Source organism: Calidris pugnax, unplaced genomic scaffold (genome assembly GCF_001431845.1).
Source record: "Calidris pugnax isolate Ruff unplaced genomic scaffold, ASM143184v1 scaffold9, whole genome shotgun sequence".
Lineage (NCBI taxonomy): Eukaryota > Metazoa > Chordata > Aves > Charadriiformes > Scolopacidae > Calidris > Calidris pugnax.
Genome location: NW_015090778.1, coordinates 513,933 through 539,477, shown reverse-complemented (window position 1 = coordinate 539,477; position 25,545 = coordinate 513,933). Strand labels below are relative to the sequence as shown.

The window sequence follows — 25,545 nt, the reverse complement described above, 5'->3', positions numbered from 1 at the left end:
TTAGTTTTTTTTTTTTTAATCTCTCCTCTCTCTTCATACAGATCTTTTCCAATGTCCAAAGACTTGCCCAGGCCTTTATAGATCTTTATTTAGCTGGAAACATGCTTTTCCGCTCCTGGCTTGCCCAGGTGTATTGTTCACCCAAAACTGACTCGTGTGTTCGTATAAACTTCTCTTTGGGACTGATCCCGGAGCTAAAAGGGCAAGGAGACATGGCAGCTGTGCTCCCAGCCCTCTGCAAGACAATGGAGAGTTTTCTGGAGAGGTGGAAAAGCTTCATGTATGAAAAACGACTCCAGCATTTCTACCTGAACTACTACACTGCTGAGCAGCTGGTCTATTTGTGCACACAACTGGGGCAGAGGACACCCAGCCAGGAGGCCCTGATGATGCTTTCATTCCTGAAACACAACTGCACCAAGGAGGATGTCCTTAGAGCCTCCAGCAACAAGGTGCCTCCCAGCTCAAGGAAGGCTATTTCTGACTTCCAAGTGATGCTGGATGGGGAGAAGGATCTGACCACCCAGCTCAAGTGCATCTGGGAGTGCTACATGAACAACATGGGCTCCTTCCTTCCCAGCTGCCTGGACATCGATACGCTTGGTGAGTGGCTGAAGAATCTGGCCAGCAGGGAGAGAGATCGTGTCATGCGGGACTTCCCCCAGGATCTTCTGTTTGTTGATCGGCCCAACCTCATCACCTGCCCTCGCTCCGAGGTGCTCACCTCTGCTCTGGCTATTTACATGAACAGCCCCGACCAGCCCCTTCCCACTTTTGACGAGGTTCTCCTGTGCACTCCTCAGACCACTGCCGAGCAAGTGGGGCTCTTCCTCAGGAGGTGCCTCATTCCTGGCTGTGCAGGAGGGAGGATCTACACCATGCTCTTCGCAGACGAGCTGAGCTACGACGTCAGCCGCAGAGCCGAGGAGCTCTTCCAGCGCCTGCAGCGCTACAACAACTGCAGCACCTATCGCCTCATCATCCTCTGCAACTGCGAGAGGGAGCACAGCTACATCCCCTCTGTCTTCAGCCAGTACAAGGTGCACATGATCCCCCAGAGGCCGTTAGCCGAGATCCAGCGATACCTTCAGCACCACTACAGGGTGGCTGCGCCTTCAGCCTCGGCTGCTTCTGTGTTCAAGGACAACATGTGTGTTGGGATCGTGGCCTCCAAAAGAGCTGGCGTGGGTAAGATGTCGCCATGCATCTGTCTGCTGATGAGTCTGCTGAGTGTTTAAAAACTGGAGTGGGGCTCACCTTGCCAGGTTTTCTGCCCAAGTCATAAGTATCTAGTGAAAAAGAATGATTCAGACTATGTGAGTGGAGTGAGGTGGAAGCTGTGAGGACAACTCAACATTGTCCCGAGATGCCATCTCTACAGATGGTGCATCTTCCTAATCTGACACCTGCCTCTTTCTGCTGACTTATATCATTAACATAAACTAGATAGCTAATTTTGGACAGGATGAATCTGCCTTCCTGAGGTTAAAATATCCCTGCAGGAAAATAGATGTGAGATGAGACAAGGGCTGTAAAGCCTGCCTGGTTTTCTTGCGTAGGAAATGCTTGTTGGCTGTCTCTTAATGCAAAAAGCTGGAGGGCGTTGAGTAAAACCGCTTGGCAGGCTGGAAAGCAAACAGAAAAAGGTGGCCCTTCAAACAGTGCTTAGTTAAGCTGTGGAGCCCAAAGCGTTACACAAGCTTAAAAAGTGATTAGTTATAGTTATGAGAGAAACATCCATCATGTGCTCTTAAGCACAAAGATGCTGTCTCCGACATGGGAGCTTCTGAGCTGCAAATCTCTGAAAAAATACTGGGAAAGAGTCACTCTGTGTCTGCTGCATTCTTACCCTGTTCCTCAGCTGACTTCCTTCTTCCTATTTTGACCTTAATATGATTAATTTGATATTGATGGCTTTAATTCTTGTGATGTTTCTTTATGATAACAGGGAAATCTCTATATGTGAAGAGGCTCCATGAGAGACTGCAAGAAGAGCAGCCTGACTATACAAAACTTCTGAAAACCATCAGACTAATTGAACCAGAAGTGGATGAAGATAAAGTATTAAAATCTCTGCTGCCTTTTCTGAAGAGAAAACACCAAACAAAGCCCATGATATTCCATTTTGATATCACCTCTTCAGTAAGTACATCCCTCCCACAGCTGCCTTGTCCTAGAAGTTCTGTGTGGATCCTTGCAGAAGTTGTTTCTTTAAAGCTTTTGTTTCTTAGTAAGGCATTTCATTGGGACTTGTTTTCTTGTTATTGAACTCTGGAACAGGTTGCCCAGAGAAGCTGTAGAGTCTCCAACCTTGGGGGTATTCCAAACCTGACAGGATGTGGTCTTAGGCATCCTGCTGTGGCTGAGCCTGCTTCGAGCAGGGGTGTCAAGAGATCCTTCCCACCCTCAACTGTTCTATGACGCGGTGAAGTTATGCTGAGTAAATAAAGAGGAAATGCATTTGTCCCTTTCCTTGTGACAGGTACAAAGTGGAATTCCAGAGTTTCTGTTCAAGCTGTTGGTTTTGCAGTATCTGACAGATAATAATGGAAATATTTGGCTACGACAGAAGTGCCATTTGTATATCATCGAAATCCTCGAGGTATCACTGGTGCCAAACAAAGCAGCACGACACGTACGTACACAGCAACTCTTGGCTTCCTTGAATTTCTCACTCATTTTGTGCATATGTTTGTGTGTAGCTGCATATGAATTGTAGAGACTGTAGCTGTAACCAGAGCAGAGGAATTCCCTGTTCCCCTTGTGTTCTGCTGTGCCTCTCCATTACAGAGTGCTGTCCCTGGTGTGGTACAAAGTGATGTTAAAACCATACAGTAAATTATACCTGGTGTGATTTTCTTGCGTTGGTAATTTTTGAAGGCCCATTAGTCCCAAACCTCACTGGCCCCATTGTAACATTTACAGGAGACATAAAAATGCAGAATCTAATCTTCCTCGTGTTACTTTGCATATTTGAAAGCACTAGAACATATTTATCTGCAGCTGTAAGAACAGAGTGTAGGAGTGACAGGGATAAATAACAATTTCTTGGGTTTAGTTTTCATTTTCTTTGAGGTAGCACTGAGAAGGGGCTGGAGGTACCAACGGGCTGATGTTACAGGGAGGAGACTGCAGGAGGGAACTGGATGAATTGTTGTGATGCACTTTAAGCTGAAGAAGTGATGCACTGGGGAAGAAGTGTCCTGGCTGTACAGGGTAGCTGCTGTTAGTTAGGTCTGTGAGTTTAGGCAAGAACACTGTTAGGAACAGGTTAAACAAGCTGAGGAAGGTTAAAAGCCACAGCTTTGTGATGACATATTTTCTTTTCTTCTACTCCAGAAGTCGGTGAGCCAGAAGTATAATTTCCTTGATGTTTTCCCTAAAGTAACGTGCAAATCTCCCAAGGAAGTACTAGAAATGGAGACACTTGGGAACCAGTCTGGGGACATTTCAGATCCAGGAATGGACAAGGAGGAATTTCACAGTGAGACTTTCCAGAGACCTTTCCAGTACCTGAAAAGATATGACCAGGGGCACAATCTGGACACGTTCTATTACAAAGAGGGCTCTGTGGAAGGGAGCCCAGCAGAATGCCTGCAGCAGTTCCTCCTGCACTGCGGGGTCACAGACCCCTCCTGGTTAGAGCTCCGAAACTTCACATGGTTTCTCAACGTTCAGTTGAAAGACTGTGAAGATTCTGACTTTTGCAACCCTGACTTTATCCAGGACACTTTGCTAGGATTCAAAAACTTTGTTGTTGGCTTCATGATTTTAATGGCAAGGGATTTTGCAACACCTTCCCTAAACATTTCTGATCAGAGTTCAGGAAGGCAGTCCTCCAATCTGGAGAATGTTGCTGAAGAAGATCTTCTTCCTTTCCGCATTCGGAAAAAGTGGGAGTCTGAGCCTCATCCATATTTGTTTTTCAATGGAGATCGTGTGTCCATGACATTCATTGGGTTCCACTTTCAGCCTAATAACAGGGGCGGTGTTGATGCCATTAATCCTTTGAATGACAACATTATCAAGAGAAACGTCATGACTTCACAGCTGTACCAGGGCTTGTTAAACCAAAGAGTTCCCTTCAATGTTCCATTTGATCAGTTGCCTCGTTACGAGAAGCTGGAGAGGCTTTGCATGGTTTTGGGAATCCCTTGGGTAACGGACCCTGATGAGACATACGAGCTCACAACAGACAACATGCTGAAAATCTTGGCTATCGAGATGCGGTTCAGGTGCAACATCCCAGTGGTCATCATGGGAGAAACAGGCTGTGGGAAAACAAGACTCATCAATTTCCTGTGCAAGTTACGCAGAGGCTATGCAGAGACAGAGAACATGAAGCTTGTAAAAGTTCATGGAGGTACAACTGCAGAGATGATTTATGCCAGGATCAAAGAAGCAGAAGCCCTTGCTAAAACCAATAAGGAGCAGCACGGGTTGGACACAGTCCTCTTTTTCGACGAAGCCAACACCACAGATGCCATAAGCAGCATCAAGGAAGTTCTGTGTGACCGCACGGTGCAGGGGAAGCCTTTGGTCTCCTGCTCTGGCCTGAGGATCATAGCAGCCTGCAACCCTTACCGAAAGCACACACCAAAGATGATTCAGCGCCTGGAACTGGCTGGACTGGGCTACCGTGTCAAAGCAGATGAGACAAAGGAGAAGCTTGGATCCATTCCGCTGAGACAGCTTGTGTATCGGGTCCACGCGCTTCCACCCAGCATGATCCCCTTAGTGTGGGACTTTGGGCAGCTGAACAACTTCACCGAAAAAATATACATACAGCAGATCGTACAAAGAGTTAAGGAGCACGTCCCGATGACGCAGGCGGAGGCAGAGATGATCACAGAAGTGCTTTTTGCTTCCCAGCAATACATGAGGCGGAGGGACGATGAGTGCAGCTTCGTCAGCCTGCGGGACGTGGAACGCTGCATGGAAGTGTTCAAGTGGTTCCACAAACGCAGCAAACTCCTGCTGAGAGAACTGGAGAAGTACCTTGCTGAGAAGAAAGATCCAAAGAGCACTGTTGAGAGAAACACCGTTATCTGGTCCTTGGTGCTGGCAGTCGGGGTCTGCTATCACGCGTCCTTAGAAAAGAAGGAGCCATATAGGAGTGCTATCAGCCGGGTCCTTCCAAAACCTTATGATACCCAAAAAAAGATTTTGGAAGAAATCTCCCTGATGCAGGACTTATTTCTGAATGGTGTGCGCCTCCGAGACACCATAGCAAGAAATTTGGCCTTGAAGGAAAATGTCTTTATGATGGTTATCTGCATTGAGTTGAAAATCCCTCTTTTTCTTGTCGGGAAGCCTGGGAGCTCCAAATCCCTTGCGAAAACCATTGTGGCCGATGCTATGCAGGGCCAAGCAGCTCATTCAGATTTGTTCAAGGACCTGAAGCAAATCCATCTCGTGTCTTTTCAGTGCAGCCCCCTCTCCACTCCGGAAGGAATCATAGGCACCTTCAAGCACTGTGCTCGGTTCCAGGAAGGGAAGAACTTAGAGGAGTATGTCTCGGTGGTGGTTTTGGATGAGATTGGGCTGGCAGAAGACTCTCCCAAAATGCCTTTGAAGACTCTGCATCCCCTTTTGGAAGACGGCTGCATAGATGATGTCCCTCTTCCTCACAAAAAAGTTGGCTTCATTGGCATTTCCAACTGGGCTTTGGACCCTGCTAAAATGAATCGAGGCATCTTTGTCTCACGGGGTGACCCCAGCAAAGAAGAGCTCATAAAAAGCGCCGAGGGGATTTGTTCCTCGGCCCGAGGGGCTTTGCAGAAGGTTGAACCGTATTTTCGTCACTTTGCAAATGCATATGAAAATATTTGCAAGGCCCAAGATAGGGAGTTCTTTGGTCTACGTGACTACTACAGCCTCATAAAGATGTTTTTTGCCTTAGCTAAGAGCTCCAAAAGTGAGCCCACACCTCAAGACGTAGCTACAGTCGTTCTTCGTAACTTTGGCGGCAAAGACAATGTCAATGCCTTGGAAATATTCACCTCACAGTTACCTGAAAAAGGAGAAGTACATGCTGGTGATATCAGTAGAATTGAGCTGGTAGGACAGAACATTTACAGCAGTGGTCAGGACGGTGACTGCAGGTACCTGCTCGTGTTGACTGAGAATTACGCAGCGCTGCAGATCCTCCAGCAAGCTTTCTTTACCGCCCGGCAACAGCCAGAAATTATCTTTGGCTCCAGTTTCCCTAAGGACCAAGAGTATACCCAGATATGCAGGAACATCAACCGCGTGAAGGTCTGCATGGAAACTGGCCAAATGGTTGTGCTCCTCAACTTGCAAAACCTTTATGAAAGCCTCTACGATGCCCTCAATCAGTACTACGTGTACCTGGCCGGCCAGAAGTATGTTGATTTGGGCCTGGGCACCCACCGGGTGAAGTGTCGGGTGCACCCAAAGTTCCGTTTGATCGTCATCGAGGAGAAAGATGTGGTATATAAGCACTTTCCCATCCCGCTAATCAACCGGCTGGAAAAGCACTACCTGGATATCAGCACTGTCCTGGACAAGTGGCAAAGAGAAGCTGTGGAAGAGCTGAAGAAGTGGGTGGATGATTTCACTGCAGCCAATACAGAAGAACTCTTCATGAGCGAGCAGAAATACAGCCCTTGTGATGTGTTTGTGGGCTACCACCCCAACACCTGCGCCTCGGTGGTCCTGCAGACGACGGAAAGGCTGAAACCCGTGTGCCCTCCTGATGAACTCCTGTCCCGCGTGAAGAAGGATGCTCAGCTGGCACTGCTCAACTGTGCCACCCCAGACTCCGTCATCCGCCTCTGCCACCTGGGGAGGCTGTTTATGACAGAGTCTCTGGCCAAGATATACTTCAAGCAGCAGCAGCACATGTCTTTTGCAGAATTCCTCCGAGCCCACGTCCGGGCGGGCTCTGGGCGCCAAACGGTCTTCACGGAGGTGAGTGTCCTGCAGTGTCCCCTCTAAACCCGCCCTGCTGGCACTGAGGTTTGTGGTTTCTGCTGCTGGGGCTGCGTTGTGGCTGCATCTGTGTAAACTGGGTAACAGCCTTGCCTTCTAGTGCCCAGGTGGGCAGAGGTGGGTGTTTGGGATGTGGTGTTGCATCCTGAGGAATCTCATACCTCTGCTGTGCGTGCAGCAGTACTGGGTGCTCCATAGCAAGTGAGGGTTTTAAGTGCTTTTGGGCAGCTGATGCATTTCTCCACTTTGAAAGTAGTTCTGTCTCCACGAACACAGCCAGCAAAAGAGAAAACGTCGTCAGGAGCCTTTGAACTCTGATTTCTTTGTTTCTGCCTCTGGTCTTAAAGATGCAAAAGATTTTAACCCAGCTGAGCCACAAAGAGCCAGAGATCTTGTGAGCCTACTCCCAAAGCTAAAGAACTTCAGCTGAGATTTGGCTGAAGAATGTCTGTCTCCTGTCTCACATGGAAACAATGTGCTTTCCCCTGGGGCTGGACCTGCTGCCCCTGAGAATGCTGCGGGGAAGCTCCTGGGCTTCATGAGTTCCTCAAACCCTTGGTTGTCCCCTCGCAGCTGCCCCTTGTCTCCAGCAACACCAAGAGTCACTGTGTCCATCTGCTCAGGAGTGGCCCTGGGTTGAGGTGACAGCCCATGGTGACCCTTTGCCTACTGGCAGGGCACATAAATGTGTTTTTTTGGGGTGCAGTCCAGCTCTGCAGCAAGTCAGCAGTATCTGGGAGCGCAGATGAGTCTCTGCTGCCTTCCTGCTGCGTTCCCGAGCAAAGACCAAACCTACATCTCACACTCCCAGGTCACCACCTTCTCGAGGCTTCTCACCAGCGCTGACACGGCTTGTCTGGAGGAAGAGGTACAGGGGAAGGTACAAAGCCTTCAGATCCTGTTCCTGCAGCAGTTTGACACAGAATACTCCTTCCTGAAGGGCATCCGGTGAGTCTGGCTTTGCCTTTTCCTGCTCTGGAGAGGCCATCACCTGTGGGGAGACGGGTGGGCAGAACATTTGGAGTAACAGGAGTGGAAAAGGGAGGGGAGAGGCTGTGCTGAGCCATGGCCTGGCTCGGTGCAAGCTCTGTTAGTTCCCTTACACCGAGATGGGGTTTTATAGCATCTCTGTAGGGTGGGTGTTTTAATCTCTCCTCCTGCCTGCAGCAGCCAGAGCTGGTGTGGAGTGGTGACTACTGCTGTCCTTAATGTTCTGTTTTTACACTTTGTGACTTTTAAATCCCCTTTCAGAGATTTCCTTGATGCCACATCAGGGAATAAAGTCCTCATCATTCAGACAGACTTTGAAGATGGCTCTCAAAATGCCCAGCTCGTTGCCTCAGCCAAGTAAGTCAAGTGTGAAGTGGTTCCCAGCTCTTCTGCTTGGTGGCTCCTCATCACCGTTTGATTATTAGTGCTGGTTTGGGGATTTCAGAATCAGGAATGTGTTGGTTTTGTTTATTCTGTAGTGGAATGAATCTAGAAGCACTACTTGTATTTCAAATAATAATTGATGACCCAAGTCAATATCAACTAGGATGGGTCAAATTAGCAGATAATCCCCTCTGAAGTGTGAGTTCTTGCTGTTGGCTGCAAAAATCCTGAGGAGCTGAGGATTGGGGGGTCACTCGAGGCACAGTGAGAGGTGGTGGCTCAGGGAGGAAGGACTGAGCAGGTCGCTTATGTCTGTATGGGGCTGGGGGAAATGTGTCCTCTCTTGCAGAGGAAAGACCTGTGGCTGTGAATTTCTGTCTGTCTTTGGTCTGTCAACAGTGTTTCCCCTCTTGCAGATACACCGTTGTTAATGAAATCAACAAGGTGGACCTGGGAGAAGTCTCTGTCTTTGTCTACTTCATTATGAAGCTTTCCCGGGTGCAAGGAGGAACATCCTACGTGGGGTTCCATGGAGGTGGGTCTGGCCATCTGGTGTTCCTCGCTCTTCAGCTGGCTTCAGGCAAACACACCAGAGCAATGCTTCTCTTGTTCACCTTCCTTTTTAATGCTTAAAATCTGGAATCAGTGTGTCCTGTGGGTTGTCAGAGCTGCTTCCCTTACCCACAGGGAGGTCCCTACCTTGGATTTCCAGTCTCCTCTGTGAGAGCACCTTGCTTTGCCCACTGACCCATGAGTCCTCTTTCTAGCCAGCTGGAGAGCAGCAGACAAGCATGATGCTGACTGCATTGGCATATTGTCCTCCAGAAGGCTCCTGGGTACCTGCTGATGTGTTCTGCTTCCAGCAGCAAGGTTCCTGCTGTGTGTGGTAGGCTCTGAGAGCCTCCAAACCCTGGCAGTGTGTGTGCCCTGCTGCTCAGGGGAGTGGGCATTGGCATGGTAAGGGAATTGCTGCTTTCCCTTTCTACATCAAGAAGCAAAAGTAAGTGAGCTTTGAATGTGAACTGTTAGCTCACAGGTACTGGGAGATAATTCTTGAGAAGCTCCTTTAGAAGAGTATACTGCAGGCAGGAAGTGATTTATTTTGTCCTCTGCCTCTAGGACTGTGGCAGTCGGTGCACATCGATGACCTCCGCACGTCCAAGGACATGATCTCTGATATGACAGCGCTGCAGAACCTCACCATCAGCCAGATGTTCTGTGAGGATTCGGGTAAAACCAGAGGTGAGCTCCTGCTGGCCGTGCCAGCCACTGGTGGTGATGTGCCAGTGGGGAACAGGGGAGATGCCAGCCCAGACTTGGTGTTAGTGGAACTTTTGCCTGGTACCACACATCTAGTGATTTTATCCCACTCAATATCTGGTTTTTTGTGAGAGTCACCACATGGCTACTGACTTGTATTTAGTTTGTTACCGCAACTTTGGGTCATTGAGTAAGTTAATTTGGTAGTTTCCCCTTTTTCTTTTGACAAAAATGTGGTATCTGCACTGCTCAGCACCCTGAGTACTCTGTCTCAGCACAGGAGGCAGCAGATGCTGCATGGCAAAGACTGCTGATGAGGAGTCACTCCAGAGAATCTCACTCACGTGAATATATAATCTGTAGGAAGGTTAGAAAAGACTTTTTCTTTCCTCTCGATTTTTTTCTTACACTTTTTCCTTTCACCATACTGCCTTACAGGGTTCTGTTAGAGCTTAGTGTCTTAGCTCTGAGTGTCTTATTCTTTCCAGTTCTTGCTGCATGAAGCCTGGCAGCCCTCGCAGCCTTTAGAGAGGTGGATCTCAGCTATTCCTGCAGGTGATAATGGATCTCTGACAGATGTTCTGCTGCTCTGGGTTGCAGTTGCTAAATAGATTCTCATCTGACTGATGTGGAAGTGTATTCCTCCTTTCTAATAAAAGTTCTACACCTCACTTGTAGCTCTGCCTGTGAATGGAGAGGAAGAGGAGGAAAACGAGGTGGACGTTGAAACACCAGTGCCAGAAGCAGAGCACTATGAGGTCAGTTCAGAATCCATTTGTTTGCTGCTCAGCTCTCAGTTTGGCTTTCTGCTCTTTTCCATGAGTAGGTGCAACACAGTTTTTGCATCCCCATCCACTTGAAATTCATCAGGAATATTATTTGCATCGTGAATGTTAATGATCAGACACAAATTCCTCCCCCTGCAGCCCAGCTGAAGCCAGCATCATTAAGGAAATAAGCCATTCTAAGGACCCTCTAATTCCTTAGTCTTCTCATACTCTTAATTTTCAAAAATTGGTTTTAAAATCTGCACCCTGAAGCTGGGAACTGTGGTTCTGTGTCAGCCACTCCAGCAGTTTGTGCTTTCTGAGGTGTGGGTCTGAGCCCTGCTGGAGCTGGCTCTGGGCTTTGCTGCGCTGCAGCTGCCTTAGGGCTGGCTCAGGTTGCCCTGACGGCATCAGCGGGAGGATGCCCTATATGAGGGTGACTACATGGGGCTTTTGCCCCTCTAAGGATCTCCCAGAGAGGGTGTATTCTCCCTGGCCACATGTATCATTTCCATTTTTTTTCCTGAACTGCTGAATTTTCCCCCATACAAATCTTAGCTCAATACAAATGCTGTGTTACACGCCAATTTGAAAGGGCCCCAGAAGTTGCATCGTGTACTTGATAGACTGCAAATCTAAGTTCTTTTGCTGAGAGGAGATCTGGGAGATAGGATGTGGGGGCACAGGCCCTTTCAAGAGACCACCATAAGCGTTTTAAGAGGGATGTCCTGGGGGCAAGGGTGTAACACCAAAGAGTAATGAACTTGTTTTCATACTGTTCCTGGGAAGGGTGAAATGCTGGACACCACTGTGCTCCTCAGGACCTGTGTACAAAGTGCTGTGGGGATGCTACAGGACCAAAACGAAGATCTGAAACGAAGCACAAGGCGAATTAACATTCTCCTTAGCCTTCTGTCCAAAGAGGATGACTTGAAAGGTACGTGCTTGCTGGCTGCAGGAGGTGGTGTCGCTGAGCATCTGGGGGACCACCAAAACACTGGGCATCCAAAGGCCACTGGTCCTGGCTGTAGCATAAACGAGGATCTCACAGGCAATCTCCCAAGAGAGTGTGTGTCTGCGTTCCAGTCTGTCACTCCTTTGGCTGTAGGGCTTTTTCTGGAGCTCAGGCCATTACTTTTTCTTGGGCTGTGCAAGCACTGGTGCCTGGTCTTTTTCCCAGCTGGCTGATTATTGAAACAACTATAAAATGCTGTGCTTGATGTGATATTTGGATGTGGATCCAATGCCAATAGAAGAGAAAACGCAAGTTCCCTGTTGTTTTCTAGCCTCTTTCCTGAAGATAACAAAGGCTCGTCTCTCCAACCTTTTGAAGAAACAAGAAGAAAATTCCCTTCACCCAAAAAACTGGGTGCTTCGGGAGGCTTCCAACCTCAGTGCTCTCCAGGAGGCTGGCACCTTCAGGTGAGGACAGCAGCAATGTCTCGTATCCTGCAACCTTCCAAGAAAACTCTGCAAATGGCAACTGTGCAGCAGAGACAGCAGTTTTGTGTAATCTGAATATCTGCAGCGTTAGTCACCGGTCTGTGCTGGAGGCAGTTTTGTCCTCTCCTGGCTCCCGAGGGAGGGTGACTTAGAGCTGAAGGGGCTGTACTGGGACAGGAATGGATAAATGCATAAGTGCTTTGAGTGCAACAGTGGGATGACAGGTGAGCCACGAGTGAGAGAAGTGTAAGGTGTTTTGCTGGTAGTGGTTTTTCCCTTAAAAGCAGGATTAGACCTTTCTCACATGCAAATGTCAGCAGCTTTTCAGGACAAGCACCTCCTGATTTGCTGATATCGTTGCTCACCTTCCCTCTGGGTTTCTTGGTTTCTTTCTGCCCCCCAAGGCACACCCTGTGGAAGCGAGTCCAGAACGTGATCACTCCATTCCTGGCTCTCCTGATTGCTCTCGTAGACAGAAATGGCAATCTGGAGCTGCTGGCCAAGCCGGCAGCTGAGTGGGTGACAAAGCTGTGGATGTTCATCTTCAGTGACACAAAACTCCTGAGTGTCCCTTTCGGTGTGGGTAAGAGCAGGTGAGCACTGGAGAGGAGCTGCAGGAGGTCCTGGCTGCTGGCACTTGCACCACATGGGAGATGAACCTTTGGTTGCTCCCCTGTGCTGTGCCGAGGGCAGCAGGGCAGTTCTTGGTGACTTCAGAAATCTGGTTTTTTTTTCTGCTTTATCCCCAGTTCTCCTGGGCTTTTGCTCTCTCTCTCTTGGCATGCTCACACTTCTTACCTAGACCTTGGAGCCCATGTGTCCTGCTGTTACAGCCCTTTGGCCAGGGAACACTGAGTAAGCCCTAATGCTGCATGGTCGGCAGGATGAGCTGTATTAATGAGTCCTTCAGTTCTTTCCCTTTCCCTCATCCCCTTCTAGGGCTAATTTCTTGCTTTCTGCAGCTTCCTGCCTCTTGTCTGAATGTGTTTCCCAGACAAAAGCCCAGTGCATTAATGACCTTTTAATCCCCTAGCTCTCAGCCTGAGGTGATTCTGGTGCAGAACAATGTGACGATGTCTGCTGGCAGCGAGATGCCCTTCAGCTGGAGGATAAAGGAATACTTGGATGACATGTGGTTGACAGCTCAGTACATCCAAACCACTGGAGGTGAGAGCCTGGCTTGAGCTGGTGACACAGAGCATCTCCATCCAGTGCCCTGTAAACTGTGGTTTGTCACCACCATGATTCTGTGTTTCTGTGACCCTGGAGTCACCTGCCATCCCCCTGGGCTCACGTGAGCCGGCAGAGCTTTGTGCAACGAGCTTTTCTTTCCCCTTTTGCTACTAGTCTTTCTCATATATTCTGTGCCCTTGTATTCAAAATGCTATGGTTGATGCCAAGAGTTAATGACAAGGTGAGATTCCATAAATACAGCACTGGTTCTTGGGCTGAGAAGGCCTGGCCTCAAATCCCTTGTGAGTGCTCGAAATGAGGGGAGTGCTGTATGCATCGGTGATTAATTAGGTGTCAGTCTCTTTAGGATAGAAGCTATGTCAAGCCCAGCCACCTCCTAATATTCAGCATTTCTCTGCATTCTCATTTTCCAGACCAAGCTGAGAAGTTTGTGGATATCTTCCAGGAAACTGCACTAGGAAAATTTATCTCCGCTCTGAGCGAGGAAGACAGGCAGATGCTCTTCCATTGCTATATCAAAGACTTTATTGTCTTGACTGTCGGTGTGTCCTCCCCCGAGGAGCTGAAGGTGAGTGTCTGGAATGAGAGCACGATGGAGAGGATGGAGAGAAGAGCACAATGCCTGTGAACATGCCATTCTGTATCAATCCTGCCTTCTCCAACCCAACCCCTCTTAGATGGACTAATAGCACGGTGGCCACAAATGATCATCAAATGGCTGCTGATTCCATGGCAGCACCTGTAACAAGTGACACATCATCTAAGGCTCTCTTTGTAAAGCATGGGTTCTCTTCTTTCAGAGAATTTTGTCAGGATTTCCAGTACAAAATGAATTCGAAAAATGCTTTCTTGATTTTGATTTTAACTTTCTTTCTAAACTTTCAGTGTCTGCAAATTGCGTTCTCATCCTGCGTAGAGGAATTGAAGGCAACATCTCCCAGAAGAGAGGAGACAGGGCCATCCTTGCCTTGGGTCCACCTTGGATACAATCAGTTCAAGAGCCGCCTGCAGAACTTTTCCAGGATCCTGGCTGTCCACCCCCATGTAGCTCACTGCCTTCTTCAGCAGGAAGGACATGAAATACCACGTTCGGAGATGGTAGAGTCACTACCAGGCATTTTGTGATCTGCAGCCTTAGCAGAAAGCTCTGTCTTCTCTGAATTAGTGTTCAGTCTCCTTTTGATTTCAGCGATAGTGAAGTGAGACCCACGAGCTCAGTCGGGATCCTCAGTATTAGGAATAATCTGCTGTGTTATCATTGGATTTAAAATAGTTTGCTGCTTTCGCGTGGGTTAATAGGATGTGCTAATGATCTGAGCTGTGAGTGTGAGATTTCCAGAGCTTAAGATAATGAAGTAGAACATTACTCAGTAGAACACGTTATAGCAAACCAGATTGAGAGCCCCAGGTTCATCAATCATTCTGAACTGCAACTGTTGTGTTATTCTTACACCCCGTGTGTGTCTGTAGGTTTTGGATGTGTTGGCTGCAATTGGATGTGTTGAAGAGCTGCAGAATCAAGTGGAGACAGCACGTCCAGAGACCTGGCTGCGGAAAGTGAAGAATCTTCAAATGCCTGTTGAATTCCTTTGTAAAGAGAAGGATTTGCAGAGGAGTGGGAGTTTGTGCCATCGGCTGCTAAAAGAGCTCAAGTATGTATCACAGACCTGCTCACAATCTCGATTTCTTGCCTTGCTGTTAACAAGAGTATTAGTGCAGGCTGGAAGCTGCTCAGTTGCTGAACCTGATGCTGCACTTCCATTCCTGCTCTCAGCTCATAATTGTACTGTTTCAAATCAGGTTTTCCTTCCCACAGGGTCTGCTGGAACCGGGTTTTCTCCATGGCTCTGTTTGTAGAACACGTGCTGGTTGGCATCGACACTCTGATGCCAGAATTTGAGAACTTAGTGAAAAAATACACTTTGCTTCTTGCCAAGGTAAGCAAAGATGTGATTTTACCTCTTCCCTGTTTGATCCTGCTGACCATGGGACTTTTTGTCTCTGGTGTTAAAGCTGAGTCATTTTGCCTTGTCCTTTTCCTCTGCAGTGTTTTCAGCACGATTCAGACATGAAGACTCATCCAACTTTCGTTGCAGTGATGAAAGTGCTGTGCCAATGCAAAGATGAAGTCAGCAACAGGCTCTACAGGTAGTGACATTGAGACAGGCCCCGGGCTCTGTAGGAATATTGCCTGTGCTGCCAGCATGTTTCTGGGTCTCAGGCAGTGCTGGGACAGTGTCATCACTGCCAAACCAAGAGCAATGACTTCCTTTTTGCTCTGCACCCTGAAGCTAAGCAGTTAGCCAACAAATCCTAAATTATCTCTTCTTGGGCTAGGTGCAGATCAACGCCTTGTTTGAAGGCTTTTGGTAGGACAACACTGAACATTTGTGTTTGTTGCTGTTTCTGAAATACAGATGTGATCTGAAGGAGTGTCCAATCTGCTTCAGAGAGCCAAAGGACCCGGTCTGCTTGCCGTGTTCCCACGTGGTCTGTCAGAAGTGCATCAGAACGTGGCTAGTACCAGCACAGATGCACTGTCCGTACTGCAGAGCTGCTTTGGAGGATGTTGATTTAGATGTCTCCGTGGAGCTCAGGTACCTCCAGGCTGTCTGAGGTGGAAGCTGTGTGGTGGGGCTGGTTGCGTGAGGGAATTCTGACACACAGAATTCAGCTTCACTGAACTTGTCAACACAAGCAGAAATGGGTGGAGGGAACCCTGCTCTGCTCTTTCTGCAACTGGAACAGGCCCTGACCATTCTCTGTTTATTGCTTCAAAAGAAGGGAGGAAGTTGCCTTGGCCCCTGTAAGAAAACTGTAGCTCTAAAGCTAAAGCACTTCAGCAGGGGCTGAATCGGGCTTGTCACCTTGGATGGCTTTGTGATAGCTTAGCAAAAATCTCTTGGAAAATGTACCTGGCATCACGTTGCCATTTGTGATCTTAGTTGCTGATGCGATAGAGCCTTTGCAGTCAATGCTACTGAAGTGTTGCACAGATCCAACGTTTTGGAAAGCTGGAAAAATACCTCACCTTGGTGACTTTTGCCTGTTGTCTGCTTCGCTTCGAGCATTATTTAAGTGGTTCGGTATTTGAACATTGTCCTAATGCTTTCCACCCTTCCCCTAGAGATGCCATTGCAAGAAATGCCCTGTTCCGGCAGAGGTGCAATAATTTCTTCATAGACATGGTCACTACCATGTGCTTCAAGGATAACGAGCCCCCCAACACAGACGTCATCCAGGAGCTCCTTAATCTGCTGTTTGTTCACAGGAGTCTCCAGAAAGGTTCAGGTGAGCTCCCTTTGTCCTGTCGCTCAGCCTCACGGAGCTGATTCTTTTGTTACTTCCTCTCACCTCCCAAAGTTGTCTTTTTCTTATCTCCACAGATCTCCCTGCTATCTACACAAAACTTCTGTCCCCGTTTAACGATGAAGTGGATGAAACTCCCATCATCCGCTCAGTAATGCTGAAGCTCCTCTTGAAGTACAGGTGAGCACAGTCAGATGGTGGATGGATGTTACACCAGGGGGTGGTTTGGCTTTGTTTTTCATCACTTCATCAAACCCACTTCCATCCTGTTTCATTGCATTTCATTTCATTGCAAGGTATCATTAAAAATGAAATTCATCCCATTCCTTTGTATTAGTTGTACTATTCAGCTGGCTTGCAGATAACTTGTGTCGAAGTATCTGACCAGATTTACCTGGCTGTTCTTAACCCAAACCTGCACTGACCATGGGTGGTCACTAACTGATGTGCTGTAGATCAGCAAAGCAGTAATTCTCATCCACAGACATTTAATTAAGAACCATCTTTTGTGTGCTTAGACAGACCCCTCCATTCACACCAGCTCCTCAGCCTCCTTTTGCAGTCAGTGCACAGAGAGCCATTCCCCAGCTGTGATCCTCTCCTAAATCAGATGTATAGCACAGATCAGATCTATGCCCTAGAAATGCTAATTTGGCATTGTTGGTGGTCACTAACTGATGTGCTGTAGATCAGCAAAGCGATAATTCTCATCCATGGACATTTAATTTAGAACCATCTTTTGTGTGCTTGAACAGACCCCTCCATTCACACCAGCTCCTCAGCCTCCTTTTGCAGTCAGTGCACAGAGAGCCATTTCCCAGCTGTGATCCTCTCCTAAATCAGATGCATAGCACAGATCAGATCTATGCCCTAGAAATGCTAAAATGGTAGAATCATAGGATTGCCCAGGCTGGAAGGGACCTGTCAGATTGAGTCCAACCATCAACATAACACTGACAAAAACCATCACTAAACCATGTCTCTCAGCATGAAGTCTACCCAAAAACCATCACTAAACCATGTCCCTCAGCATAAAGTCTACCCATCTTTTAAACACCTCCTGGGATGGTGACTCCACCACTTCCCAGGGCAGTCTGTTCCAATCCTTAATAACCCTTTCAGTGCAGAATTTTTTTGTAATGTCTAGTCTAAACCTCCCCGGCACAACTTGAGGCCATTTCCTCTCATCCTATCGCCTGTTCCTTGGGAGAAGAGACCAACTCCCCCCCCATCTCCTTGGCTACACCCTCCTTTCAGGGAGTTGGAGAGAGTGAGAAGGTCTCAGCCTCCTTTTCTCCAGGCTGAACACCCCCGGCTCCCTCAGCTGCTCCTCACAAGACTTGTGCTCCAGACCCCTCACCAGCTCTGTTGCCCTTCTCTAAACGTGCTCCAGCATTTTAATCACAAGGTATCATTAAAAATGAAATTCATCCCATTCCTTTGTATTAGTTGTACTATTCAGCTGGCTTGCAGATAACTTGTGTCGAAGTATCTGACCAGATTTACCTGGCTGTTCTTAACCCAAACCTGCACTGACCATGGGTGGTCACTAACTGATGTGCTGTAGATCAGCAAAGCAGTAATTCTCATCCACAGACATTTAATTAAGAACCATCTTTTGTGTGCTTAGACAGACCCCTCCATTCACACCAGCTCCTCAGCCTCCTTTTGCAGTCAGTGCACAGAGAGCCATTTCCCAGCTGTGATCCTCTCCTAAATCAGATGTATAGCACAGATCAGATCTATGCCCTAGAAATGCTAATTTGGCATTGTTGATGGTAGAATCATAGGATTGCCCAGGCTGGAAGGGACCTGTCAGATTGAGTCCAACCATCAACATAACACTGACAAAAACCATCACTAAACCATGTCCCTCAGCATAAAGTCTACCCATCTTTTAAACACCTCCTGGGATGGTGACTCCACCACTTCCCAGGGCAGTCTGTTCCAATCCTTAATAACCCTTTCAGTGCAGAATTTTTTCCTAATGTCTAGTCTAAACCTCCCCGGCACAACTTGAGGCCATTTCCTCTCATCCTATCGCCTGTTCCTTGGGAGAAGAGACCAACTCCCCCCCCATCTCCTTGGCTACACCCTCCTTTCAGGGAGTTGGAGAGAGTGAGAAGGTCTCAGCCTCCTTTTCTCCAGGCTGAACACCCCCGGCTCCCTCAGCTGCTCCTCACAAGACTTGTGCTCCAGACCCCTCACCAGCTCTGTTGCCCTTCTCTAAACGTGCTCCAGCATTTTAATCACAGGATGGTGCCCTCACCCATCAGCTGCATTGACTAGTTTGTCACAAGTGGAATCCAGGGTGTCTAGTTCAAATAGAGATGTTTACATTTATATAGCAAGTCCCATCCATTTGAGTTTCAGGTGAGAGGTCCTGTGACCCTTAGGACTCAATTCAGTTGTCCTTCCATGTGTTTCACGTCATTTTAGACACCCAAGTGTTCTGTCTGGCTTCAGGCTGCTTTTACAGAAGGGAATGAGTTTCCTGTAGGTCCCATGTTGATGATTTGGGACAGAACTGGTAGCTGTCAGCATTGCAGATCTGGTAAAGGGGGTGTTTTCTCTCTCCTGTAGCTTCAATGAAGTGAAAAACGACGTGCAGGAGTACCTGTCCCAGGTAGAGCACAAAAAGATCCTAGAGAAAAACGATAAAAAGGAACTCTACGTGCTTGTTGTCAACTGCTTGGAGGTAAGAGCTTGGCAATGAAACTGTTGCAGGAATTAAAAAGTCAAGAATAGAAATTCTGCAATTTCAGGCCAGTTTCTTGTGTGCGTACCTGGCTGCCCAGCGAGAAAGCCCAAAAGGAAGACGATATCAAATCAGCTGGTCAGAACCTATTCTCCAGTAACCAGCCTTGCTTCCCGAAGGCCTCTGTCTCTTGGATGCCTTGGGCAGGTGTCCAAGTGTTAAGAGAGGCTCAAAAAGATTCAAACTCCAGCCCACGAGTGCAGCAGGCAGGGAGATTTCGAGCTGTGGTTCCACTATTGGACTATGTTCTTGTATTCCCAGACACTTTGTTTGCAAAGCTTTAGATGATTATGCTGTTTGGATTGTTCCCTTTCCTCCCCCTGCATAACTTTGTATGCATTGGACAACTTTAAACCAACTTGACAGCAGGGTTGAGGTTTCATTTCTGGTAGTTTTCATGAAAATGGTGACTTTGTAGATAAGATCAAACTTTGTATTCTTGCTCAAGGAAAGCCAGGTAGAGCTTGGCATCTCAGAACATGACATGGGTGTTTTGATCTGTGGCCACTCATCATGCTCATGATCCTTGAGCTCAGCTACAGCTTAGGAAATACCGGGGAGAGCCTGGGCTTATTGCAGAAGAAGGTGTTTGGTGAGGTGGCAAGGGTTTAGGATAAGCACTGGAGAGACCACCAGGAGGAGGTAATGGCTTTGGGCTGGAGGGTGCCAGGAGAGACCTGAAAGCTTAATGAGCTTACTAGAGTGAGGATGCATTGGGGAAACAAAGTACCTGATTTAAGTGGTTCTGCCACTCATGCAATATTCCGGCCCATCTTTAGGATTCCATGTGTGAAAAGTCCGAGGGCAGCCTTGGACATGAGCATATGAACTATCTGCCCGAAGAGGGAGGCTTTCCAGAGAACTACCTCCCAAAGAACAATAGAGAAACTCCTCAGGAATCATCCGTGGAATATCTGCAGGCGGTGGCCAAGGTTCGCTTGTACCTGAGCAGGGCTGCAGAGCTACTCTTTGACTTGCACGAGCCCACAGGTAAGTCTGGTTATTCCCTGTCAAATGTGGGAATGCTGTGTACAAGTTTTACAAGGCAGGATGTGGTTTTGCCTTTCTTTTTTTTTTTTTAATACTTTTTTTTCCCTCCAGGGCAAGACAAGGTTGAGGAGAAGCGGCGTTACCTGGCAAATGTGAGGACGTTCTGTGGCCTCGCCAAGAACAACTGGCATCATGTTTTCCTAGTCCGGAAAATTGCTAGTCAGTATGGGATGGAATTTGCTCAGAAGCTTGTCACAGAGGCAAAGTTTAACTGGGTATTCCCAGTGGAAATTCTTCAGCAGGTAAAGAAGAGGTGTCTCCTCTTAGTCCTCAGCTCATGCTGCTTTGGGGGGTTTCTACTGTTGGGTGGCTCTGGGGACACACTGCAGCAGGAGTGATTGGGAAGGTGACATCCTCATGCTCCCTGGAGCCTGTTATGGCAGTGAAAAGCTGTTTGGGTTGCCACGCTGCCCTGCTGTCTCTCTGTAAAGGCTGAAATGCCCCAGTTCTTGGGAGGAAGAGGAGATTCTGCCTTATCCCATGGCTGGTGAATGTCCACAGAGTTCACCCTGGGCTTTTCCCTTTGTAGATGCAGAACAGCCAGTCTAATCACATCGATCGTTACCTGGCCTGCGGTGAGAACTACAGAGTCCTGCGCGACACCGTGGGGAAAGCCATGATCGAGTGTAAGACTGAGGATCTTCTAGAGGCAGAGAAGGTAGGACACGTGCTCCTCACCATAATCCTGTTCTAGGGTCTGGGTGGCCAGTGGTTAAGCTTTATGTGTTCCTCTTGGCAGTGGCTCTTCCAGTGGAGATGCTGGGGTTGCCCTTGCCTGGAAGTTACTGTTGGCTTATCCTGGAAGACACACGTTTGCTTCATTTTCTTATCTGTGTTCTAGCATATGTAACTCTGATGTTATTTCTGTTGGTTGCCTCATCTCGTGTTTCTCCCCTTGTAATATATGGCAGCAGTTGTTTTGCTGTGAGCGATACAGGCACCTTGCAGCCAGCTGGCTGGGGAGCAGGCAGATAATCAAAGATGCTTTAAGCCCTTTTCCCTGCCTGCCCATAGCTGCGTAGCCTTGTTCAACTTCAGCTGTGACAACTATAGCCTCTTCTGTGCCACATCATCAATTCTTCTTTTCCAGGCCTCACGCAGCTCACCGGTGGTAAGGTCTGCCCATCTGCTACTGGGTCTTTTCAGGGAGGTCACTGCCCTGTACGGAGTTAGTGATTCAAATCTTCACCCCAAGGAGCAGGTAAGATATTTCACTTTGGAAGCTTGTGACAAACACACGTCATTGGTAAGGGTGAATGAGATTTAAATCAGTGGTGGAAGAGCATTTTGTTCTTCTGCTGCAAATGCAGTTATGTCCTGATCAAAGCAGACTGAGCATGTTTTCAAAGCAGGGGCAGCACAGCATGGGAAGCAGCTGATGCTCCTCTTCAGTTTGGTGGGCGATATCACGCTGGTTTTATTTCTTTTAAATATGTGCTTTCAGCAAAGAGATGTTATGACTGAGTTCATCCAGAACTCCCAAGCCCTGAATTCTCCAGACCTGCAGCACTTTGCAACTTCTCTGGTGATGAACTCGCTGCCGTCTCTGACGGTGGGTCCTCAGAGCTCCAGCCACGGGGGAGCACTGGCTGAGATGGCTGTTCACACTGCGGCCGTCTTGCTGTGTGTCCAGAGCCCTGTCCTGCAGCCCCTCAGGAACCTGGCATTCCATCCACAATCCATGCAGGTAAAGAGAGTTAACTGGGATGGCAATTCAGCGTATTGCTAGTTCATTCATGTATCTTATGGGTCCTCTCTAACCTAAGCTTTCTTGATGTCAAAAGCACCAACTTACTGTTTTAGCTGTGAATTACTGATGTATAATTTTTTCAGTGTTGTTGGGATTAATTAGCACACCAAGCATCTCTGGACGGGTACTTTTTCAGGGTACCTCTGCGTCCTGAACTGTATCAGACAAATACTTTAGCAGATATTTGAGTGAGCAAGTCTGGGAGCCATTGGCAGGCCACGCTGTGGGGACCTGTGTGCTCTAAAGGGTGATGGAGCCCTGGGCTGAGTCAGGGTGGAGGAATCTGCTGCTGGCTCTCCACGACACGAGGAAATGTGCTGCTACACACCAGGGTGCATCAGGCCACCACCCCAAGAGGAACCCAGTTCAGGATGTCTAGAAAGTGCCTGCGCAAAGCTTAACAATATTGACAGTTTTTAAGAGTGGATTTTTCAAAGGTGGAATTTGAAAATGTACATGTGCATAATCTGCGTGACCTCTGCTTTCTGTTCCCTATCATGAAGAAGGAGCTAGTTGAGGAACTGCTACAGGAAAGAACAGATATATGTATTCATTTGTCACCTTTTTTCCCTTTTTCCTCTTTAGCACTCTTTTCTGCCTACAATGCCAGAAGATTTAATGGCTCAGGCAAGGACCTGGGAAGGACTGGCCGCTCTGCGCTGGTACAGTAAGTGCTTCTCTGGCTGTGAAAGACATTGAAGGATAATCCTTCGTTTTTGGATGAAACAGTTCCAAATGTGAGGACAGACACACTCCTCTTTGATGCTTCCAGCCCCTTTTGGTATTGACAGCAGAATCTTTCAGGCTTGTTCCTCGAGGAGAGATGCACTGAAAAGTTCCTTGGGTTCCCCCACAGGAGTGATTCCTTTGAGTTTTGGGACTGTCCGTGCTTTTGATTAAATCTTGAAGCATATTTCTCGTTCCAAGATGATGGTCCCTAAGAAAGGAAAGAACAGGGGCTTTATAAATGTCTGTTGTTATAACACTGACATCTTTGTTTCTCTTTCTTGCTAGCGTGTCCAAACGGCCACGTCTGCTTTATAGGAGAGGTAAGAATTTGAGATTGGTGGGGTTTTAAGCAGGTGGTGCTTTCAACAATAAACTCTTTCATTTTATTTACTGGTTTTTATGTTCTATAGCACAGCAGTTCGTTTTCTAAATTCTCTATATTACGAATCTTTTTTGTCATTGTAATGTAAGATTTGGAATAGCTTTAACACAGCTTATACCATAAATCTAGGAAACAAGCGACAGAGGTCTGTTGCCCAGTATATAGCAGCTTTTGAATTAACCAGTTACAGCTTGGATTTTTGTTTTGTTCTCTTTCTCTGCTGGAGTGGCTTTTGCTCTGGAGTTCAGTGTTCTCATTTTGTTTTTTGCTAGTGTGGCCGCCCCATGGAAACGAGCTCCTGCATCGAGTGTGGTGTCCAAATTGGAGGGCAAAATCATAAAGCAGTGCCTGGCTTCCGAGAATTCCAGTAGGCTTTGGTTCCTTAACCTTTTCAGTGTGAAATGATGTAGGACTTGCCTGTTGTGCTTCCAGGGCAAAAGGTACCAACCACTTCAAGCTGCTGCCTGAAAGGTGGCCCCCCATTGGCTCCCACCTGGGCCTCCCAGGGGATCAGCACTTGCAGCTTTTTTGTAAGAACATTAAAGCTATAATTCCAACAGCAGCAGCTTCTCATCTATCCAGCACAGAGCTGGCTAATCTTGCCCTACAGGGCTGGACATTGCCTCTTTCATCTCTCTCTTGGAAGAGATGTCCAAGGAAGAGTAACCAGCCAGCAAAACTAAACAAATCGGCTTATTTGCCGATACAAAACTTACTGGAAGTCTTCATTCCCCTTTAGCACTTTTAATTGGCAGCTTTTATGGCATCCAAAGAACTTACGGGTCAAAAAGACATTACTGGGTATCAAAGACATCTCTTGTGTGTTTTTGTCAAGGCAAAAAACTATGTATGTTCTTTCCAACAGGGGTAATGAAGACAGAACTCAAACTGGACACATACTTGGAGACGTAAAGCACAGAAAAGCAGCAGGAGTGTGTGATCGGGACGTGTCCCCCGTTGTCTTCATGCTGATGCGCTTGCTCACGCATTTGGCAATGCTGCTGGGAGCCACAAAAGACCCTGAGGTAACTCCCAGTAATAGTTCCAAGTGGCCGCATGAAATGTAGTGAAACCTCTGTATGACACTGATCCTTTTCATCATATTGCCAAGGAACTGGGGCAGTCTTTCAGGACGTGAGACCCAAATTCACTTCCCTCATTGCCCAGGAGGGATTTTGGTTCCTTCGTGCACTTGCACGTGTGCATATAGACACAGACCTGTGTTTGTTCTGGTGGGAGGAATCCTACAGGATGGAGCTGAGACTTTCTGGTGGACTGTATCTCCAAGTGCCTTGTGCTTGAGCTGGATGTTACTGCCTGTGCTCATTCTTCCCTTTGCTTCCTCTTTAGTCACTTCGCAAGATTATCAAGCCACTGGTGCCCAACGCGGTGACTTTCCTAGAGCAGCATATTCAGCAGGATTTAGTACAGCTGACAAGAATTTTGGGCAAGAGCGTGGATGAGACTGTGAACACCCTTCATCTCATTCTCGACAGCCTCCTGAAGGACACCCATCAGCACCCAGGCCAGTGTAAGGAGCACATCAGCATTTCCAGGGCACCAGTTATTTAGAGTCTTTGCTAATAAACCATTTCCAAGTGGCAGCAGCTGAGCTGATGAGGAAGATCCAGAAATTTGAGACCGTTTTCTTGCTGTAGGGAGTGAAGGATTTTTGACTGTTTAATTCTCTTTCCATTGCCTCGTGTGGGGTTTGCAAGGTTTGGTGCCTAATTCTGAAAAGGAATTATTGAGTGAATAACCTCATGACACATTGGCAGAGCTTTCAGCTCACGAGCAGAGGAACTCCTCAAAGTGCAGTAGCTCATGCTGTATATAATCCATGTTCTGCCCTCTAAATGAGCTACCAGGAAGCTGTTTGGCCCGGTTCGTGGTAGAATGTGGAGTTCAAGTTGACATGAGTCATTGTGTCATCGTGGGGATTCATCTCTCACAGCCGTATTTTCAGTGCGACAGCACAAATCAGTATTCCAAGCTCTGCTCTTCGGTCTGTCATTGATCATGGTCTGACCTTGGACAACTTGTTTAACCTTTCTGGGATTATGAATGACTTGTGTAAACGTCCACATCATTCACAGGAATGACTGGACTGAGGTTTCTGGAAACCTGCAGTCACGGCATGCTGATTTGGATGACGCTCTCCAGCTTGACCAAGATACTCATTTAGCTTCTAGGACTTCTGTAATTGCTCTTGGCTCATCATGCTAATTTGCAAGGGTGCCACATCTGGAAGCTTAGAGAATCTGTGCTTGCTTTTAACTGAAATATTGCAGATGTAAGAGACTAAATATTCCTGTTGCAGGGCCAGTTCGATTCAGTGCTGCGCTTTCCACCAAGGAGGAGAGAAACGAATGGGAAAGAATTGTTGCAAACACAATTATTGCTCCTGAATTGGAGGTGAGAAATTTGCTGTATAAAATTTCAGTAGTTGAGCAGTTCAAAATCCACTTATTTGGTAATCTGACCTGCTGTGGTATCTGTGCTACACTTTTCACCTAGCTATTCCTAAAACCAAGCCATTGATGACACAGCTGCAGGCTAGCTTTGATTTGTAAGA

General features: G+C 47.5%; 1 protein-coding gene across 1 annotated transcript in view; it reads left to right on the top strand.

Moving 5' to 3' along the window:
• The window catches only part of RNF213 (ring finger protein 213), a 57,903-nt gene that overhangs the window by 17,174 nt on the left and 15,184 nt on the right, over nt 1-25,545 (top strand). The window contains exons 23-45 of the mRNA XM_014950133.1: nt 42-1,188; nt 1,949-2,142; nt 2,483-2,635; nt 3,340-6,933; nt 7,766-7,902; nt 8,206-8,301; nt 8,745-8,863; nt 9,448-9,570; nt 10,267-10,346; nt 11,145-11,292; nt 11,642-11,777; nt 12,203-12,391; nt 12,832-12,965; nt 13,406-13,560; nt 13,878-14,090; nt 14,463-14,644; nt 14,809-14,929; nt 15,040-15,140; nt 15,410-15,589; nt 16,120-16,283; nt 16,379-16,481; nt 18,885-18,999; nt 19,839-20,049. Of these exons, the coding sequence (XP_014805619.1) occupies nt 42-1,188; nt 1,949-2,142; nt 2,483-2,635; nt 3,340-6,933; nt 7,766-7,902; nt 8,206-8,301; nt 8,745-8,863; nt 9,448-9,570; nt 10,267-10,346; nt 11,145-11,292; nt 11,642-11,777; nt 12,203-12,391; nt 12,832-12,965; nt 13,406-13,560; nt 13,878-14,090; nt 14,463-14,644; nt 14,809-14,929; nt 15,040-15,140; nt 15,410-15,589; nt 16,120-16,283; nt 16,379-16,481; nt 18,885-18,999; nt 19,839-20,049 (7,795 nt within the window). The remainder of the gene's footprint in view (nt 1-41; nt 1,189-1,948; nt 2,143-2,482; nt 2,636-3,339; nt 6,934-7,765; nt 7,903-8,205; nt 8,302-8,744; nt 8,864-9,447; nt 9,571-10,266; nt 10,347-11,144; nt 11,293-11,641; nt 11,778-12,202; nt 12,392-12,831; nt 12,966-13,405; nt 13,561-13,877; nt 14,091-14,462; nt 14,645-14,808; nt 14,930-15,039; nt 15,141-15,409; nt 15,590-16,119; nt 16,284-16,378; nt 16,482-18,884; nt 19,000-19,838; nt 20,050-25,545) is intronic.